We start from the raw sequence: 15,690 nt of genomic DNA, 5'->3' as shown, positions 1-15,690 counted from the left end.
TGTTTTTCATCACCAATAAAATATCCGGATTGGGGTTATGGCAATCCGTAAAATTGTTTCCGTAAGGAATACACCCCCACCCACAGTGCTCCACCCAATGGCTGTATATGAAGGTTCCACCGGCGTTGAGAAATGTATTTTCCTTGACAAAGGTTTCTAACGAGGACTCTTATTTATGTTTTTACATTTTGAAGCGAAATCACTTTTTCGTCTCTGGCGGCACACACAGGTGGTACCAGTGAGTGGGCTCGTTCGTTTTGCACGGACCGGTGCCCGGTTGAGTGGATATTTCATTATAGACCAATGGAATGGTCTACAATGTGCACACCCCGCCCACGTAAAACGAACTTGCCCATCGATACAAGGAAGGTAGACATATTTGTAAAAAAAAAAGAAAAGAAAAAAGTAAACAAACTGAAATCAATTGTGTTCGTGACATTTAATGCTAAGGGGAAGACAACTTTGATTGGGAAAGGTTGTAGCTTGATAGCTACGTTTGTCATGTTACTTTCATTTTTTTAATGCAAAAATAAATGTCCAGTCTGATAGTCGGATGTTGAAGTTGTCAAGCCCAAGGAAATTGCGTCAGTTTTTCCTCGACATACTGATAAAGGTTGGTTGGTTCTGTGGATCATTGATTAGCTATCTATACGAGCATAATATACGTGTATTTTTATTGCAAAACTTGAGATGATTAGCTGCTCAAGGCATCGACTCTCGGTCGACGGTCGCTAGCGTCGATGTGGATCCGCCTGTCATTGTCGTGAGTCCGGTGTGTGATGCTGCACTTCAGCGCCAGGCTGTGCTGTGTTGTTAGGCCGCTAGCGAGTTTGTGTTGATTTTGCACTGACGATGCTAAATGTGTAAAGTGTACAGTCATTGCAAATTGTGTAGTAGTAACGTTAGCTCGTATCCCTCTAGCTTTATGCCGACGTTTGGATAGTAACGTGATTGCTGTTATCTTCTTGCCCTCGACAAGACTGGTTATGCCGTTAACGTTAGCTAGCTACTATAACTAGCTTAACTACCTGTTTAGCCTATCTAGCCCGAGTTTTGTAGGCTAGCTAGCGAGCTAAGTATTGTTAATTAACATCACTAGCAGCAGTTGATCTCCAACAACTTATCCAGCTTTAGCTAAGTTGCTGATATCACTTACTATATCAATTTACACAATATAAACTGTTAACCAAAGCGAGGTATTTGACAGATAGGCTCGTGTCACTGATGGGGAATCGGGTGTTGACTGCTGATTGGAGCCCAAAGGCCGGTAGATGGCGATGTCGAAACGACTCAATATCGCCGTCTACCGGCCTTTGGGTTATGCTGATTGTAGAAACTGTTCTGACATTTTACGTGGTCTACTACTAGACCTCTATGTATCCCAAGTGTGTATGGATTAGTTAGCTGGTAAATTGTCCTGTAGATTTTCCACTGCCATTTTCAGGTTGTCTTACTGCTTTTCATGTCCCTAGGCCCCAATCTAATAGCCCACTGTGAAGGCTTAGGCTGTCATAATGTCGGAGCCCAAGGCACCCACCCCGACTCCGGCTGGAGACACATACAAAGGATGGCTATTCAAATGGACAAATTACATCAAGGGCTACCAGCGACGATGGTTCGTCTTGAGCAACGGTTTACTATCCTACTACAGGTAAGAATGGAGCGAGATGGGGTTGCATGACATAGTACCTCTTTGCACCTGCTGTAACAGATGAGACTAACAGTTACCAGAAATCTTTGCTGCCCGCAATTCAGGGCGTTCCTGCTTGTGGGCATTCCTGCATCTGCCGGAACCTCTCTTTATACTTCTAATGGTCCATTATTAAGCTAGGACTCTGGTACATAGGCGGGAGGCAGGGTGCTCCTGTACAGTAGTTGGCGGTAATGCACCATAACGTTGGATGCCAAACACTGATAAGCCCCACACAAGAAGAGGCGGGGGCAACAATGTCAGTAGCTAGCTAGGACAATGGTAGACGTTTTCCTTCGCCCCTGCCTGTCGGGCACTGTTTTCCTGCAGGGGAGGGCCGGTGTTCGGCAAGCGGGAGTGGAGGACACTGTGTTCTAGCTAGCTGGTTAGTTAGCTAGCTAGGACTCCGGTGCACAGCATGCGGGATAAGTAGCTAGCTAGCACACCAGCAGACAGGGTATTTTACCCCTGCCTGTTGGGCACTGCTTTCCAGCAAATTTGTTAACAACGGCAAGGGCAAGTGTTTGGCAGGTGGGAGTGAAGGAAACTGTGCTAGCTAGTTTGTTAGCTAGTGTCGTTCCCATTTCCCCTGCCCTACAAGATGAATACAACTTGCTCTCCTTTATATGCCTATCATGAGTTTTGACTATGGAGCACGGTATCATAAAGAAATTGAAGCTAGAGGTCATTATGGATTCCCTGTGTAACTCTTTGCCATTTAACGGTGTCACAATATTGCATGACTCCTCTCTGTTCTGCTTGCAACAAAGGGGTGTGTCTGAATACTTATTGTGTTTTCAGCCCTGTGGGGGAGTCATCGTGTCTTCACTGGGCTGTGTAATATGAGTTGTGTTTGTTTAGTGATGTAGCTGTGTACCATTCACCTCCCACTCCAAGCTTGCTGTGTGTGTGTGTGTGTGTTGTGTTAACAGTACTGTTTGCCTAACAATTTAGTCAGGTGATAAGCACGTCCCAACAATTCACACACTTTTCATGTTCCTATCTCTGAGTCTTTTTCCAAGTAAGGTTGTTTTCTCTCGAAGAACTTGCCAAGAGTGCATTTAGCGAGACATTTGTACATAGGTTTTTGCAATCATGCAAAATTGCGAAACCAGAAATGGTGCAATAGGAAATGTTTTTTCAACACTAGGCTATATTGCCTCTGAGATAGCGTAACTGTATTAGACAGATTCCTTTGTTCCATATGAACAAATTAGTTAGACCAGTGTGGACTATTGGCTATTGTTGCCTATCAGTCAGCTGGTTTTTATTGCCACGCTTCTGAGTATTGGGTCCACCCTCCTCTTTGCTTGTGTGATCACAATGGTTCCTGGTTAAACTGGCTGTAATTAGAGACATTTACTAAATGTAATGTACAATAAAACATTAATGTGGATGAGAGAACATTGTTGTCCAAAATTAGGTTACTCAATCTTGCTCCAACTAGCCTAAAGCTACCTCAAGTCTGAACATATTCTCTAGCCTCTTTCCCTCTTTCTGGAGTTTGCAGAACAAAAGAAACCAGGTAGGCATAGTTAAAGTGATGTCTTTTATCTTGGCTTCCAGTAGGCTTAGAGAGGCTTCTGCCATATTGCTTCCTATATGGTTCCTTCAGATGAGTAAACACTGAAGCGAACCAGGTTAGGGGGCTAGAAGTTGTTTTCGGACCAGCCGTACAAGCAGGAGTTGGAGCTGGTTACCGAGTTGACTTTTTCAGAAGTTGACCCTAGTTTAATCCACTCCACTTTCTCGCTCTGTTTCTCCCCAGGACCCAGGCGGAGATGGGCCACACGTGCCGGGGCACCATCAACCTGGCCACGGCCAACATCGCGGTGGAGGACTCGTGCAACTTTGTTATCTCCAACGGCGGGGCACAGACCTACCACCTGAAGGCCAGCTCTGAGGTGGAGCGGCAGCGCTGGATCACCGCCCTGGAGCTGGCCAAGGCCAAGGCTGTCCGTAATCAGGCCGAGTCTGGTGAGGGAGGGAAAAATGAGGCGGGAGAGGAAGGGATTTGTCTGTGTAGAACAGTCTTTAATGGGTACAGAGAGAGGGTAAGGGAAGGAGGGTGTCTGAGTGGAGTGTATACTGCATGTGCTCCTTTGAGAGAGAGAGAGAGAACATGTTTTAATTCTCAAGAATTACAGTTTACTGTATAACCCCCAATTAGTGAGGGGGTGGGGCTATCATTCTGACAGAATGTATATATTTTTTACTTCATATACAGTACCAGTCAAGTTTGGACACCTACTCATTCCAGGGTTGTTCTTTCTTTCTTTTTTTACTGTTTTCTACATTGTAGATAACACGTGATCATGTAGTAACCAAAAAAGTGTTAAACAAATCAAAATATATTTGAGATTCTTCTCTTTCGCCTCTTCTTCTCCAGATGACTCTGGTGATGAGTGTCCGACGTCACCCCCAACCTCGGGACAGGGTGGAGGGGCACGTAACTCTAACTCAGAGGTACAGTCCACACTGCGCACGCTGGGCAGCAAGGTGGAAGACCTGAGCACCTGCAACGACCTCATCGCCAAGCACGGCTCCGCCCTCCAAAGGTCAGGGGTCAACCCATCACTCTCACAAACCTTACAATCAACAACTGGTTGACACCAATATTAATAGAACAAGATAACTTTTCTCACATCCATAGAACACATCAATGGATGCAAAAAGCTATTGCTGTGTTCTATTCTTACAACACATAGTAACTGGTTGACCAGGTAAGGGCTAAGATTTTGGACCAGATATTTTTCTTGTTTGCAGAGTAGTCTGAGTGAATAAAGAAATTACATGTACTACATACAAAAGGGATGGGCTGAAGGGGATGCGTTGAAGGGACTGGCTGACTCTCCTTGGCTGTGCCCCTGTCCTAGGTCCCTGTCAGAGCTGGAGGGGGTGCGTCTGGGAGGCGACACGGATGGCAAGATCCGGCAGGTGACTGAGAGAGCCACGTTGTTCCGCATCACCTCCAACGCTATGATCAACGTACGTGTTGTTGTTGGTGTTATTGTTTTTACAGTGTGCAAAGGAAACTGGTTTACGAAGCGATTGTTCATAGAATACAGTGAAGGTCGAATAGTGCAGTCTAGCTGAAGCCCACAGTACGAGCCATCCTGTTTCTTGAGTGTTACACAAACAATTACAAGTCTTTGTGGTGCTGTATGAATGTTCTTAAAGCGTTTCTTTGAGATTTCCCTGACATTCCTCTGTTTCCCTAACATTTCTCTCCCCAGGCATGCAGAGACTTCTTAGCGCTGGCCCAGGCCCACAGTAAACGGTGGCAGAAAGCCCTGCATTCGGAGCGGGACCAGAGGATAAGGCTGGAGGAAACATTGGAGCAGCTTGCCAAGCAGCACAACCACCTGGAGAGGGCTTTCAGAGGGGCCACCGTACTGCCCCTCTCCCAGAGCAACCCTGCCCTGAACAGCAAGAGTAAGGCATCCCCTCTGACCCCGAACAAACTGTTACATTAACTCCTTGACCCCTGACCTTTAACCCCCCCCCCTAACTCCAAACGGACTGTTAGCCTGCTAGTTAAGTCAACCAGTGAATCTACAACACACTGTCATTCATAATATTTCATTTTCTCCTTCAGGTTTGGGCTCAGCAAAGGGAGACGCAAGCGACGAGGATGATGAAAACGAGTTCTTTGACGCTATGGAGGACCCGGCAGGGTTCATCACTGTACCGGCCGACCCCAAGTATCATAGGTCAGCACGCTTCTACCTCTTTTTTTAGAACAATTATTTTTATTCTTTAAAAAAATGTTTTATATATAAATATATATGTGTATGTATATGTATGTTTTAGTTTTTTTTTTCTCTCTCGCTTTCTCTCTCTCTACAAATATCATTTTATGAGGAATAAACTGAGCTTTTAGAAGGGAAACTGTAATTGGTAAATGTACTTCTTTCTTTCTATATCTGTTTCTTTCTCCTCCACTCAGAAGGTCAGGAAGTAACATCAGTGGTCTCAGTGCTGAGACTGGAATCGATGACCAATCGGTGAGTCTGTCACTGTTTTTGAAATTTGAAATATTTGTTTAATTACTTGCTTTACAGTGCATAGCATGTCCCTTGAAATAAAACGTACGTGTTCTGCGCTCTTCATTTGCCACCCACAGCTTTGTGACGAGCAGTCGTTGGGGTCCAATCCGGAGTCGCCCCAGTCCCTGGAGGTGGAGCCAGTGAGGAAGAGGCGGACCAAAATCCCAGACAAGCCCAACTATTCGCTGAACCTCTGGAGCATCATGAAGAACTGCATTGGCAAAGAGCTCTCCAAGATCCCCATGCCTGTAAGAAACACACGTGTGTGACTATAGACTTTTGCAGCACACCCTAACCATTGCTTTTAGCTCTGTGCATTGTATTGAAGAAGGGCAGAAGGGAGGGAACAACTTTCTGGAATGAAATGGATCTACAGGTAAGTGCCAAAATAAAGGAAACACTGTACTTGAGTAAGTGAGGAATAGAGTACATTGAAAGCAGGTGCTTCCACACAGGATGGTTCCTGAATATATTAAGCAATTATCATCCCATCATGCTTAGGGTCATGTATAAAAATGACCAGTTTCCCAAGTATTTTGGCTACCACGGCTAGAAAAAAGGTCTGACTTTGAAAGAGGGGTCTCAAAGGAGCATAGGGGGTTTTAAAGTGTGTGTCTCAGACACCAGATCTCTACCCAAATGAACATTTCTGAGAAATTCTGGAGAGGTGCCTGAGGCAGCATTTTCCACCAAATTGTGGAACAATGGTGTCGCATCCCTCCGATAGAGTCCCAGACACTTTGTCAGTGTTTCCTTTATTTTGGCAGTTACACACATTTTTCCTCAACCCTTTCCACTTCTAAGTTTCCGTTCGTCCTCGCCCCCTTTTCTCCCCATTTATCTCAGGTGAACTTCAACGAGCCCATCTCCATGCTGCAGCGTCTATCCGAGGACTTGGAGTACTACGAGCTCCTGGACAAGGCGGCTAAATGCCAGAGCTCTCTGGAGCAACTGTGCTACGTGGCTGCCTTCACCGTATCATCCTACTCCACTACGGTCCACCGTACAGGGAAACCCTTCAACCCCCTACTGGGGGAGACCTACGAACTGGACCGGCTGAGGGAGAGCGGCTACCGTTCACTGTGTGAACAGGTAAAGGTGGGGGGGAATGACTGGTTGGGAGAGAGGGGAATTGGAAAAACAGAAGGGGGGGATGGCTACAAATTAAAATAGTGAGGGGCTAAGTGCGGGAGGGGGCAGAGAGAGAGTAGGAGAGAAGATTTGCATCTACAGTGGTTGTATGTGTTTAAAACCAATACACATTCAATTAACCACAAGTTGACATCACAACAATCTAATCATATCAATCCGGTTTATTACAAGTTGTAACGAGGAGTCCCCTCCAGAACAAAAGCAGAGAAGGCCCTTAAATATGAATCCCACAGCATCAAATGTTCTGTAAACACCAGCCCGAGATGCTTGCAAGAAGTGCCAGCAACAGCTGCTACAGTGACACAGTTACTTTATCTCTGTCCTCGAATCGAGCCTGGCGTCAAACATTAACCGTAACATTTGATACCATCAGTTTTAACAGGTCAAAAGTAGAACATCAGTACTTGGTTACAACACACAATTATAGACTTAACAAGTGACGACAACTTCATTAGATAAAACGTTACATGGTTGGCTCCTCTTTCCCTTCCCCAAGGGAATTCATCTGTCTGCGTCTCCCCCTGCACATACAGTGGGGTAAAAAAGTATTTAGTCAGCCACCAATTGTGCAAGGTTCTCCCACTTAAAAAGATGAGAGAAGCCTGTAATTTTCATCATAGGTACACTTCAACTATGACAGACAAAATTAGAAAAAAAATCCAGAAAATCACAATGTAGGATTTTTTATGAATTTATTTGCAAATTATGGTGGAAATTTAAGTATTTGGTCAATAACAAAAGTTTCTCAATACATTGTTATATACCCTTTGTTGGCAATGACAGAGGTCAAATGTTTTCTGCAAGTCTTCACAAGGTTTTCACACACTGTTGCTGGTATTTTGGCCCATTCCTCCATGCAGATCTCCTCTAGAGCAGTGATGTTTTGGGGCTGTTGCTGGGCAACACAGACTTTCAACTCCCTCCAAAGATTTTCTATGGGGTTGAGATCTGGAGACTGGCTAGGCCACTCCAGGACCTTGAAATGCTTCTTACAAAGCCACTCCTTCATTGCCCGGGCGGTGTGTTTGGGATCATTGTCATGCTGAAAGACCCAGCCACGTTTTATCTTCAATGCCCTTGCTGATGGAAGGAGGTTTTCACTCAAAATCTCACGATACATGGCCCTATTCATTCTTTCCTTTATACGGATCAGTCGTCCCTTTGCAGAAAAACAGCCCCAAAGCATGTTTCCACCCCCATGCTTCACAGTAGGTATGGTGTTCTTTGGATGCAACTCAGCATTCTTTGTCCTCCAAACACGACGAGTTGAGTTTTTACCAAAAAGTTCTATTTTGGTTTCATCTGACCATATGACATTCTCCCAATCTTCTTCTGGATCATCCAAATGCTCTCTAGCCAACTTCAGACGGGCCTGGACATGTACTGGCTTAAGCAGGGGGACACTTCTGGCACTGCAGGATTTTAGTCCCTGGCGGCATAGTGTGTTACTGATGGTAGGCTTTGTTACTTTGGTCCCAGCTCTCTGCAGGTAATTCACTAGGTCCCCCCATGTGGTTCTGGGATTTTTGCTCACCGTTCTTGTGATAATTTTGACCCCACGGGGTGAGATATTGCGTGGAGCCCCAAATCGAGGGAGATTATCAGTGGTCTTGTATGTCTTCCATTTCCTAATAATTGCTCCCACAAGTTGATTTCTTCAAACCAAGCTGCTTACCTATTGCAGGTCTACAATTTTGTTTCTGGTGTCCTTTGACAGCTCTTTGGTCTTGGCCATAGTGGAGTTTGGAGTGTGACTGTTTGAGGTTGTGGACCGGTGTCTTTTATACTGATAACAAGTTCAAACAGGTGCCATTAATACAGGTAACGAGTGGAGGACAGAGGAGCCTCTTAAAGAAGAAATTGCAGGTCTGTGAGAGCCAGAAATCTTGCTTGTTTGTAGGTGACCAAATACTTATTTTCCACCATAATTTGCAAATAAATTCATAAAAAATCCTACAATGTGATTTTTCTGGATTTTTTTTCCTCATTTATTTCTGTCATAGCTGAAGTGTACCTATGATGAAAATTACAGGCCTCTCATCTTTTTAAGTGGGAGGACTTGCACAATTGGTGGCTGACTAAATCCTTTTTTGCCCCACTGTACAGTCATGTACAGTTTACATATCAGTCCCATGTCGACAGTAAATCAAATACAGGAAAATAATTTCCCATTACAATTCCCACAGTACGTTTACAGAGAGGGCATCTATGGGTAGTGGTACTTCTATAAACTGTTAGGAGTTCCAGCGCTGTCCATCACCTGTGGTGCTGTAACACGTTCCTTTCTGCTGTATCACGTTCCAATAGTCCGCCACGTAATACCCATAAAACCCTGGAAATGGTTCCAGTGGTTTTTCTGCCATGAATTTTTCACATTGTGAATTTTACAGATTTTTTTATTTTATTTTTACATTTTAGTAACTGTGTTACCTTGGCATGATGTTTTGACAGCCGTGAGTTTTTATCAATATATTTGCCTCAATTGACTCCCCAAATGCTATGCTTGTTATTGGTGAAGTTACCGTGTCCAAGAGATTTGTGTGGTTATCAAAACGTCACGCCTACACGAAACACAACCCTTAATATTAAGTAGTTCTAAAATCCCAGATTGAAAAATTTATGGTGAAAAAAACAAAAAATGATTGGAACCATTTCTGGGTTTTATGACTCATACTGTGGTACTCAATTCTCTGGAGGATTACTGAGTGGGAAAACACCCCCTAGTTGCAGCTGTGGGAAACAACAGCCCTCTTTACTCCCACGCGTATGAAACTAAGTTAGATAAATTGTTTAAATATGTTGTTTTATCCCAGCACAACCATATCACACTCAAGAAACTGGCTAATCATTAAGCCATTGATTTAGTGGATTTAGGTGTTTTACTGCACAGTTAAAAAGAAATCTGTGGTTCCCCAGGACCGGCTTTGCAAAATACTGTGCTAAGTGACGCAATTGTAATATTGCCCTACCCAATCCTCCTTCATCCAGGTGAGTCACCACCCGCCTGCAGCTGCTCATCATGCCATCTCAGAGAGAGGCTGGACCCTCCGACAGGAGATCTCCCTCGCCAGCAAGTTCAGGGGAAAATACCTCTCCATCATGCCTCTGGGTAAGGCGGTGTGTGAGGGCTGCCAGCCAAATGTCTCCGTCGTGCAAATGTTGTTGTTTTTTTGTATAGTTTGAATTTTCCAAGTTTTCTATGGTGTAATCGTCTTCCACAGGCTCTATCCAATGTGTGTTTGAGAAGAGCAACAATCACTACTCGTGGAAGAAAGTCACTACAACAGTACACAACATCATTGTGGGCAAATTGTGGATCGACCAGGTAAGAAATATTTCACACATGATGGCTATTTCTGTTATAGTGACATTATCACGCCACAATTTTTGGCATAGACGCACGCAGCACCTACTATGGACGTTAGGAGATTATAGACCAATTCCATTAACAAAAAAAAACATTCAAGATTTATTTAGGTGAACGACACATTTTTAAAGAATTCCATTCTCGCGCTATCTGGTTTTCTCAGTCGGGAGAGATAGATGTGGTGAACCACCGGACCGGCGACTGCTGCCATCTCAAGTTCGCCCCGTACAGCTACTTCTCCAGAGACGTGGCCAGGAAGGTGACTGGTGTGGTGACCGACAAGGAGGGTAAGGCCCACTATGTGCTGTCAGGGACGTGGGATGAGAAGATGGAGTTCTCCAGGGTGATGCAGAGCAATAAGGGAGAGAACGGCACCGAGGGCAAACAGAAGACCGTCTACCAGACGCTCAAAGCCAAGGAGCTCTGGAAGAAGAACCCACTACCGTGAGTAGAGTGTGTGGGGGTGGGGGGGGATTTGCTGATGAGGTGCTGCAAATTAATAAGAAATTTGGTGTGTCAAAGAACATGGCTTTTTCAATCATCTCACCTCTGTTTGGCATCTCTTTCCATTGCTCTGTCCCTTCCACTTCCTCCTCCATTCTCTCTCTCTCTCCCGTCATTTCCCATCCTCTCTCTCGTCATTTCCCATCCTCTCTCTCCCCTCATTTCCCATCCTCTCTCTCTCTCTCTCCCCTCATTTCCCATCCTCTCTCTTTCTCCCATCTGCAGCGAGGGAGCGGAGACCATGTACTACTTCTCGTCGCTGGCGCTGACGCTGAACGAGTCCGAGGAGGGCGTGGCGCCCACCGACAGCCGGCGACGGCCCGACCAGCAGCTGATGGAGGCGGGCCGGTGGGACGAGGCCAACGCCGAGAAGCAGCGGCTGGAGGAGAAGCAGAGGAGCGTCCGCCGCGAGAGGGAGAGAGAGGCCCAGCGTGCAGCCAACCTGCCCGAGGAGGGGGCAGAAGGGGTGGAGGTAGCGGAGGACGGTAAGGAAGAGGGAGGGGGCGAGAGAAGGAGGTGCAAGAAGGGCTACATCCCAATTATCTCTCCTTCCTCCCAGTGTCCACTTGTTGACTTTCCTATACTTATATGAAAGGAAATGACTGGTATGAGAAACAAGGTGGAGACACCCACTAACCCATGCCTCACAAATCCAATATTTGAAGTACTTAACAAGTGCATACTTCAAATCGAACTTTATTTGTCACATGCGCCGAATACAACAGCATTTCACTTGACGTGAAATGCTTACTTACAAGTCCTTAACCAACAGCGCAGTTCAAGAAGAGTTAATAAAATATTTACCAAATAGACTAAAGTAAAAAACAATAATCAAAAGTAACACAATAACGAGGCTATGTACAGGGGTTACCGGTACCGAGTCAGTATGCAGGGGTACAGGTTGGTTGAGGTAATTTTTACATGTAGGCAGGGGTGAAATGACTATGCGTAGATGATAAACAGCGAGTCACTGCAGTGTACAAAAGGGAGGGGTCAATGTAAATAGTCTGGTGGCGATTTTATGAATTGTTCAGCTGTCTTATGGCTTGGGGGTAGAAGCTGTTGAGGAGCCTTTTGGTCCTAGACTTGGCGCTCCGGTACCGCTGAGGATATTATTGGGACATGCCCAAGATGGGAGCAAGATCCAATTCTTGTGCTTGTGAGTAAGGAAGTACTCCCCGTTAAGTTGAACGAGGAGTCTGGTCTCTTTGGCTTCCTATTGTAGCTAGAGAGAGAGGACAGAGATGGAGGCAGGTTTGAGGAAAGACCAAGTGAGTGTCGTCCCAGAGCTTTCTGTGTTCATAGTCTGCCTGTCTGTCCCTTTCTCCTCGTGTGTGTGTGTGTGTATATATATCTGTCTGTCTGTCTTTCACACGTGTCTGTCTCTCTGTCCCCCAAGCTGTCATTGAGGACTCTTTCATCACTGACTCGCCTTTGAAAAGCAAGTACTCCTCCTCTTCCCCCTATTGTTTCACTTTACTCTCTCTCACACACACACACACCCAATCCGTTCCACTTTTCACAAGGTAGGTGTATTTTAATACCTCTGACGATCCATCACCTCATCATATCCCGCTTTCTTTATTCATCCATCCATCCTTGGTTTCTGCTGTGTTCAGCCGATGCAGTGGAGATTGGTACGGAAGCGAGCCAGGCTTCGGACGAAAGCAAGTACCACTAACTTTCCTCCCTCCATCGCTCTGTCCTTATAGCACTCCCTCGCTTTCTCCACACTTTCACTCTTATTCCCTCTCCTTCTGACACGTGATCCTTCTAGCACTTTCTGTTTAGTGTGTATATGTAGACAAATGGTAGCTAGCTTTCTTGTGATGCAAATATGCTAGTCAATCAATACCAGGGTCGTGTTCATTAGTGCACACTAGCAAAATGTTTTGCAACTTTAAACAAGTTTCTTATTTGACAAGTTCAGGTAGTCTCTTTCCTGTTTTCGGGACGTTTTTCTACCTAAGGTGTCTAGTGAATACGACCCAGATTTCCAGGCTATGCCAAGAAACGGCTTATTCTTGTGCTGTGAAATGCACATTTTGAATTCTAGTATTAAACAGTGGAATGTTTGAAGAAAACTATTTTTTGATGTCCTGTGGTAGGAAACTGCTCTGTAGCGCAGTAAAAGCAGGCTAGCTTTAATTTTCCACACCAGTAAGTATCATCGTATATTAAATAGATGTAATTGGTTAGGTTGTAGGTTTAAAAAAATATTTTTCCACTTTTCATTTCTTTCCTTTCTGTCAATTATTCATGTTCCTCTCTCCCCCTTCAGCGGACCCCGACGATTCTCCACCTCACACTCCAAGCAAGTAGCCCTCTACTCTCTTCCTCTCTATATCACTGTCTATTTCTATCCACACCCTCACATACTCATCTGACAGTCTTCCCTTTTGCAGCCTCACGTGGTCCGTCCCTCTCAGAGTATCAAAGCAAGTATTCATCGTTCGGGACACACACACATCTTGATTTCATTCTCACTCCTTTTTTTATATCATACCTCATATCTTTCCATCTTGCCCCCCCCCCCCCCCCAGTGGATGACATGGAAGGTCATTATGGAGCTGCGGTCAAAAGCAAGTAACACCAGTGTTGTTCTCTCTCTCTCTCCTTTCTCTGTTATTTGTCTATAGTTTGTGTCTCCTTCCTCTTAGATGCTCTAGTAGTTGCAGTATAACTTGGTTGAGAAATACTACTTCCCAAAGTCTTACGGCGTTCGTATGTGTGAAGTCTTGTAAGCACTAGACATGACAACTCTGGTAACTATTGTAGCTAGACACCACCATACTGCTGCAATGTTGTCCTTGTCATCCTGACCTCATCCTTTTAATTGTTTTTGATGCAGAAGTCCCTTTCCCAAAGCTTCCATGGCTGGTCCTCAACATCCTATGATTTTTTTCAATCGGTTAAATGTCTGTCTTTTTCTCTTGTTATTTTCGGCAGGCGTCCACCAGGACAACTATGAGGCGATGTGGTTTGAGCGGACTGAGGACGTCATCACGGGAGAGTCCATGCACGTCTACAAGGGGGGCTACTGGGAGGCGAAGGACCACGGCAACTGGGACATGTGCCCAGATATATATTGAGCCCCCCCCGATCAGCGAATTGTACTAACCCAGGCATTTGGAACAAGCCACCCTTTTTCCCCCAATTGAAGAAGGGACAAACTGGGTATCGACCCTGTTTAACCCCAACCCTCCCTCTTTCAGGATAGATTTTGGGTTGTAATGCCCCTTACCTCTCCCCTATCACTCTCTGTGAGGATGGTGTGTATAGGGGCGGTGAGATCCTGTAGGACAATGCAACCAGGCAGGGGGAAAGACCTGCCTTCATCTTCCGTGTAGGGTCAAGTTGCCCCTAGATGCTGATCTGGGGTCAGTTTTGCATTTCCCCCCGCTAATGTTTAAGGTCAGGATTGGGGGGGCCGAGCTGATCCTAGATCTGTAACTAGGGAAAACGTCACCCCTGAAGCTTCATCTTCACTATTAGATATCTCCCTTTAGAGCCACTGGCTAGACCTCTGTGTCTTCTGTTTCTTCCTTTGCTGCTCTCTTTCTCACCCACTCCATCTCTTGCTATGTTAGTCTGTGGAAAAGACTGGGGGCAGATAGATTCTAGCGATTTAACAATATCAAACACTAACTCTACCTTGCTCCTCTTCCAAAGGATATGGACTAAATGCAAATGGACATGAACAGTTTGTGAGAGTATGTCTGTGTGTGTGAAGAGGGGTGTTATAATAGCAATGGGTTGGTGCTTATGTCTGCTTTGAGGCTGACAGATTTTCAAAGCTTCACAAATGCTGTTTTAAGGTGTTTTTGTTGAGAGAAAGGGGGTAAGCAACAAATGCAGGAGCCCACGTGTGTGTGTGTGTGTGAACCCGGTGACATCACATTAGCTTCTCTGCTGTGGCTATTTGGGCTTGGAGCCTGTTATCCCTCTCGAAGCAGCGGAATCGGCTAAATGAAGGATGTATCGTCATAAAATACTATTTAAAACAGGTCCTACATCCCAAAGATGACTTTCACCTCTTCAACAGCAAAACAATCTAGCGTAGCCTTATCATTTTTTTTTAGGGTTAGTGTATGAAGCAGACAACCATAACATATTGGAATAGTGGCCTAGTAATTTGTGTCCAAAATGGCACCCTATTCCCTATAAAGGGCACTTCTTTTGACCAGGCCCTGGTCAAAAGTAGTACACTATAAATGAATAGGGATTACTCGTAATCTACTCTAGTTGAAGTGTGTGTGCACTAGTACAGAATGTGAGCTTGAGTGTGAGGTCCAAAAATAAGAAATCACATTTTATTTTCAAGTGTACTTACAAAATGTTTTTGAGACAGAGGGAAAAAAACACAGAACATTGCTAATGTGTGTATGTGTATATATATCAAAGTAATAATTAGTGCTATTAATATTGATTAGTTAGATCTAAGTATGGTGATTTGTATTTAAGGTCAGAGAGAACTCCCATTTGTTTCTGTAAAATAGAACATGACTGTTTCTCCTAGAACTGGATTGTCCTCCATTAATTGTAAGTCAACTAACTAGTTTCATTACTTGTTTTCTCATACTCCCTGGCCCCGTACACACTCACGTTGTACAATACATTTGATCCAGTTACTGCTGTGAAGACACCACAATAGTTGTAAAAAAAATATCAGCATCAAAACCATTGTCAGGTGTTGTACAACTAGAGTTTACTGGACCTGTCTTGAGTTGAATGTCCATTGTATTGTTCATAGTCTTGAGTTTTCACTGTCTTTCCATTCATCTTCCCTCCATTTGTTGTAGTTCCCCATTGTTTTAAGCTCATTCATTCTCTTATGGATCTTGGTCAGGGCACAGAGTATAACAGCATCACAGGGTGATGTAATAAAGCCTGACTGGAGAAGTGCACACTTGCTTTAGTGTCATTCC

The 15,690-nt window shown here is 44.7% G+C and overlaps 1 protein-coding gene across 7 annotated transcripts; it reads left to right on the top strand.

The window, feature by feature from the left end:
* The first annotated feature begins 335 nt into the window (after positions 1-335).
* Positions 336-15,669, top strand: LOC135506778 (oxysterol-binding protein 1-like). Of its 7 annotated transcripts, none has more exons than XM_064926153.1 (18): positions 336-613; positions 1,473-1,651; positions 3,459-3,667; positions 4,080-4,248; positions 4,567-4,678; positions 4,927-5,125; positions 5,289-5,403; positions 5,643-5,697; positions 5,817-5,987; positions 6,586-6,831; positions 9,880-10,000; positions 10,113-10,216; positions 10,422-10,702; positions 10,988-11,247; positions 13,044-13,076; positions 13,168-13,200; positions 13,306-13,344; positions 13,712-15,669. In XM_064926153.1, the coding sequence occupies exons 2-18, from the start codon at positions 1,515-1,517 to the stop codon at positions 13,852-13,854; spliced, it is 2,427 nt and encodes an 808-aa protein (XP_064782225.1). In that variant the 5' UTR covers positions 336-613; positions 1,473-1,514; the 3' UTR covers positions 13,855-15,669. The 7 variants fall into 7 exon arrangements, with proteins under 7 accessions (XP_064782225.1, XP_064782222.1, XP_064782226.1 ...); XM_064926150.1 differs by having other exon boundaries at positions 5,640-5,697; XM_064926152.1 differs by lacking the exon at positions 336-613 and adding an exon at positions 625-763 and having other exon boundaries at positions 5,640-5,697.
* The last annotated feature ends 21 nt before the right edge of the window (positions 15,670-15,690 follow it).

This window comes from Oncorhynchus masou, chromosome 20 (assembly GCF_036934945.1).
Source record: "Oncorhynchus masou masou isolate Uvic2021 chromosome 20, UVic_Omas_1.1, whole genome shotgun sequence".
NCBI classification, from domain to species: domain Eukaryota; kingdom Metazoa; phylum Chordata; class Actinopteri; order Salmoniformes; family Salmonidae; genus Oncorhynchus; species Oncorhynchus masou.
Note: the sequence above shows the minus strand (reverse complement) of the source record. Positions and strands in the feature narration are given on the sequence as shown.